Here is a 5,450-nt window from a genome sequence, read left to right as displayed (position 1 = left end):
TATATCTATATATCTATATCTATATATCTATATATATATATCTATATCTGTTCTCTTCAAATGAAACAGAGTAATATTACCAGCTTAGACCTGTGTAACTAAAACGGACATGGTCCAGGAATTATTTTTATTTTGAGTTATATTAAAATGCAAAGCAATCGCTTTAGATTGTATCAGATAACGAGAATGAACGCCGACTGCGGTGGAGCACAGCTCAGTGACCATAAAGCTTGTTCAGGAAATTTTAAAATATTCTGCTATTTCCAGCGACACACCGGTTTAATGAAACTGTTTCTTTGGGGAGAATTTGAAGATTTCTGTCTGCACAGGCAGAACTGTTAAAGCTCAATGCAAACACTACAACACTGCTGCTGTGTGAAAGGAAAGACCGCTAACCTGTTGTGTTTGAAAGTGCTTCTGCTCATGCTCAAGTAGTCCAGTCAGGGTTTTAATGGTGTGTGTGTGTGTGTGTGTGCGTGTGCGTGTGCGCGTGTGTGTTGGGGTTTAATCACCCTCGGTAGTCGTCTGCAGGTCCCAGTGACAGTGCAGACAGCAGGGGAGTGAAGAGGAAAGCTGATGACAGCGATAGCGAGCCGGAGCCTGAAGACAACGTCAGGTAACTCCTTACAAACTAGGTGGGCGGGCTCACAGCAAAGGGTGGGATTACTGTGTTTTAATCTAAAGTGAATACAGAATCTCCCCCAATTTCTTATATTTGCTAACCCGCATTAATTTCATTTTTAGAATTAATAAGCCTACAAATAAATTGTTCCCCTTTAAACGATTCAAGCAAACAAACTTCTCACGTGCACCATATCATCTTGTTCTCTTCTGTAACTACTTCATGTTTTCATTATATCCATAAACTCATGTTCCTGTAGTTTGTTCATCACAGGTATGATACATGCAGAGGTGTACACCATCTTCTAGATAGACTTCTTCATCCTACCTGTATATGCAATAAACATTTACAGCAGGATGTTAGCTTGTGCATACATTATCTTCCTATAAATATCTTCGTCATCCATCATTTGATCCGAAGTCTTATTTAGTCTTAAATCTTAGTGCAGACAGTTAGATTCCAGACTGACGGTTTAATTTCAGGATATCTTTTCCCCCGTTTCTCCTCTTTGGCTCTATTAATCATGACAGCGCTCTTATGCTCTGCTCATTTTCCACATCATAAGCAAAGCATATATGAAGGAGCTGCTGGAGACCACTGCAAAGAGGACTAAAGACCACAAAATCATCTGCATACATAATGTGGTTCACTAGAAAGCTGCTATTCATCCACCCACTTTCAGCTTCTTTGATAAGTCATCAACATATAGATTAAAAAGAACCGAGGATACAGCTCCAGTAAGCCTGAACACTCGTGATGAACACTTATGGTGTATTTGGGCTCCCCTCTTTTGACTCAACATACTTTTTTCCCCCTGTATTTATTTACAATTAGGAATGTGCACACAGGTCAGTGAATGTTTGGCTTTAAAGCCAAAGTGGTTGTCAGTGGAATTAATAAAGATATTTATTTAAAGCTTGGCATAATTTAAACTTCAGCTGTAGGCCTGTCAAGACTCCCTGTCTTACTGGGTTTATTCTTTTTTTTATGATTAAAGAAACCCAACGGCACATAGAAATGTCATTTTAATCATTTTAATAACTCATACAACTTTGTAAGCAAGACAGTTTTTAGTTTAAGTTAATTATAAGTAAAGTTAATCACAATAAATTAATTTTGGTGTGAAAACAAGGTTTCATAACACAACTTTCACTCACTTCTCAGGTACAAACTCTCAAAGTGCCCACACCAAAGAGCTATGCTTGAATTAAACCTGCTTTTACAAACCGCCACGACCTGAATAATACTCTGCAAGTAATAAAGCTGGCGTGTCAGACAAGCTGCTCATTGGCTCCTTTCTCAGCACATTTAGCGTCTCTGCTGGGCTCACACGGTGACCAGAAAATAGGCAAAACAAAATTATTTGTTTATGAGGTCAGTCATTCATTTCATCATTATTGTAAATCGGCTGCTGTCTGTCGAGTTTTCTTGAAGCTGTTTATAACTGGAAGCTCCTTCATAACCACAAATAACCTGTAATTTGAATGCCCAGGGAACCGCGTGCGTGCAGTTAATAAAACACCTTAAAAATAAATCTGTGCAGATGAACTTCAGTCAGCAAAGGTCGCTTTAACAAACAGAAGAGGAGAGACGTGCTCATTAATGCCACCGAGCTGCACCACAAGCTCTTTAACTCTCTGCCATCTCCGCTGCACGCACACACACACATATTAGTACGCACATTTGTACACACACTCCCTGCTCTGCTGAACAGCTCCCACTTCCCCTCTGCACGTGATTAATATGGAAAGCAGGAGCGTTCGAGTAAATTCCTCTGTGACGCACTCGTCAGAGCTGCTAAATCCATCGGGCTAAATTGGTATTCATGGAGGCTTTTCTCTCAGGAGTCGGCAGCTTCCCGCGGGCCGCTCCGAGGAGCCGCCGCGCAGATGCCGGACGACCCTGATTATGTGTGCAGAACGGCATCGCCGCCCCAAATCTACCGCGAAGTCATAGCCGTTGAACTGTTCCAGCTGGTTTTTCAGCCTATAGATGAGCCATTTATTTGAATATGTTGTTCAGATTTACCTAAACTGTAAAGATTTGGTCATGTCAGCCAATAATCAACAATGGATTTGCAATTCTTGGCCATTGGCAGTATTTGTACCAGTGGAGTTGATTTCCCATATTCCCATCTTTATTACTAACTGAGATATCAAGCCTTTTGTGTGGTCATCAGTACAGGTGGGGGCAGTCTAAATAAAATTAGACATTGTGAAGTTGTTGGAGGTGGTGGGGTTCAGACAGATGTTACTGATGTTGAATGAAAGCATGTTAGTGGAAGTCTGGAGCTGTGCGCAAATTAATCCACATTTTAACCCCCAAAATGTTGCATTGGGCAGAATTCCCTCAAATGAGATTTTATTTAAAGGTCAGTGTTGGGAAGGTGGGTGTTGATGCCTAATTAACTACTCCAAAGGTCATCTCCTGGCCTTTTGGACAGTCCACTGGTAAATATGAAATTTGACTGGCTGTGGTAGTTGACACTGTTCTGATGGATGGAAGATGGAAGAAAAACAAGCAAAACAAAATGCAGAGCACTTACCATCAACTTCCCCGTGCCACATTTTCTGGCTGTACTACTACTAGCTAAGACTGATTTGTGCACGCACGCTGACAGAGATACTTGTTAATTATTATTCATTTGAATTCTTAAGGAGACTGATGACTAAATTACTTAATAATAACCCCACAGTGTGGTTTTCAGTAAGATGACTTAAATCTCAGTGTTTGGGCCTGTGTGTAATGTCTTTCTTGGTTAGTGCTGTTGGTGAAGAAGTTAGTTCAATCTTCTGAGTGAGTGTGACCACCCCTTTGTGTCCTGCAGGTTGTGGGAGGAAGGCTGGAAGCAGAGGTACTACAAGAACAAGTTTGACGTGGACGCGACAGATGAGGATTTCAGGCGGAAGGTGGTCCAGTCGTACGTGGAGGGTCTCTGCTGGGTACTGCGCTACTATTACCAGGTAACTGAAGTCACACGGTGGGTTCAGTACTGTGTACAAACGAGCATGTCTTCAGCAGCGATGTGTTCTTTTTTTTTTTCCCGTGTTTTTCTTTTCCTGCTGAGAAACATATTCTCACTGGTTTATAAAGCCTTTACTTCACCCAGATGCTAGCTTTAGAAACCGTTTAATAGTTTTCTTTGAACTTTGAACCCCGAGCTTTCATTACATACCACGATCCAAGCTAAATTTCCACCTTTACAAATGGAGAGGCAGGTGTATTTAGTCGTTTTTTTGATGAATTTATGCACAACATCAACCTTTCTGATCCTGTTCCTGAGTTACAGAATCAAATTATGTTAAGTTCCCAAATATTGCTGGTAAGGTTAAGAGTTTATTTTTCAGAGCAGTGCTTCTCTCCTTGAACTTCCACATACTCGTCTTTCAGCGGTTCTTTTTCTCTTTTTTTGTAACATTTTTTTAGTTAAGGTCTTATTTATACATGTGTAAAAAGATTAATCACATGAAGTTCTTGCTAACAAAAGTTAACGATAGCTTTCGTAAAATTAAATCAAGAGTGTGGCTGCCACAAGGTGAATTCTAACTTTTGGATATTTTAGCTTTCATGTAGACACTGAGGGGAAAAATTTAAGGTGAATGATGCACAGAGTAGAACTTTGTGCTAACAGTGCAAACAAAGACTGAGAAAATCACTAAAGTTTTTGAGGGGAAGCTAAAGGATAAGGATGCTTTTTTTCTTTTTCTTGTCATTTCGCAACCAGAACCTGTGTTTGACACAGAAACCTCACATTCTCTGTAAAGGTCATCCTGTAAGGTACATCGACTGAGTAACATGGATAAAGCCATTTATAGAATAGAATATAAAGCTTTGTCATTGTGTTCAGCATACAGTGAGAGTCTCTGTCCTGCTCGATGCATCAGGGTTAAGTATCGCTCATTAGTTTCTGAAGCATTTGATCATTCTGGATTTTGTTGCTGCTTGCTGAAACCTGAGTTACAGGAAATGGGTGGATCTGTCTGAGAAGAGCACTACATGTTGATACTTGCTTTTCCTCTGCTGTATCCTCGATTTTACTTTAAATACACAAAATGAATTCACGTACCGTATTTTCACGACCATAAGACGCACTGTACTAAAAGGCGCAGTCTCAGTTATGTGCGCCATTACTGTATTTAACACACACATAAGGCGCACTGGATCATAGGGCGCAGACAAGTACCGTATGCGTATTTAAAAATAAAGCGGGAGCAAACCTGAGTTCGGTACCTTACTCACATTTTTATTACCAGTAATCATCATCATCAACAACACACAAGCATACAAGTGTGCATATTTAAAAAATAAAGCAGGAGCAAAACAAAGTTTGGTACTCACATTTTTATCATCAATCAAACCTATCGAAGTCCTCATCCTCTGTGTCTGAACTGAACAGCTGCGCTAAATCTCCACCAAACATGCCAAGTTCACTTTCTTCACTGTCAGAGTCACTTTCCGTGCCGTGCGGCTCCTTGGAAATGATGCCAGCTTTTGCGAAAGCTCGAACAACAGTGCCAGCAGACATGTTAGCCCAAGCATTTACAATCCATTGGCAAATTGTGGCGTAACTCGCCCGGCGCTGCCTTCCACTCTTGGTGAAACTGTGGTCTCCATCGCTTCCAGGCCGCTCGCAGCCTTACTTTGAACGGGCGGTTCACACCGATGTCCAGCAGTTGGAGTTCCTTTGTCAGGCGTCCCGGAATGACAGCAAGCTCACAGTTCATTTGTTTCACTAGTTTTTTCACATCGGCTGTGAGATGGGCACGCATAGAGTCACAGATTAAGAGCGATGGTGATGCGTGGAAAAAACCACCTGGTCTCCTTACAT

At 41.1% G+C, this 5,450-nt stretch overlaps 1 protein-coding gene across 1 annotated transcript in view; it reads left to right on the top strand.

Annotated features, from left to right (window-relative positions):
* xrn2 (5'-3' exoribonuclease 2) overlaps positions 1 to 5,450 on the top strand; it is a 47,132-nt gene that overhangs the window by 11,286 nt on the left and 30,396 nt on the right. The window contains exons 18-19 of the mRNA XM_013910773.1: positions 522 to 616; positions 3,450 to 3,585. Coding sequence (XP_013766227.1) covers positions 522 to 616; positions 3,450 to 3,585 — 231 coding nt within the window. The remainder of the gene's footprint in view (positions 1 to 521; positions 617 to 3,449; positions 3,586 to 5,450) is intronic.

This window comes from Pundamilia nyererei, unplaced genomic scaffold (genome assembly GCF_000239375.1).
Source record: "Pundamilia nyererei isolate P.nyererei 1_Seehausen unplaced genomic scaffold, PunNye1.0 scaffold00048, whole genome shotgun sequence".
Lineage (NCBI taxonomy): Eukaryota > Metazoa > Chordata > Actinopteri > Cichliformes > Cichlidae > Pundamilia > Pundamilia nyererei.
This window is presented reverse-complemented; position numbering and strand designations above follow the sequence as displayed.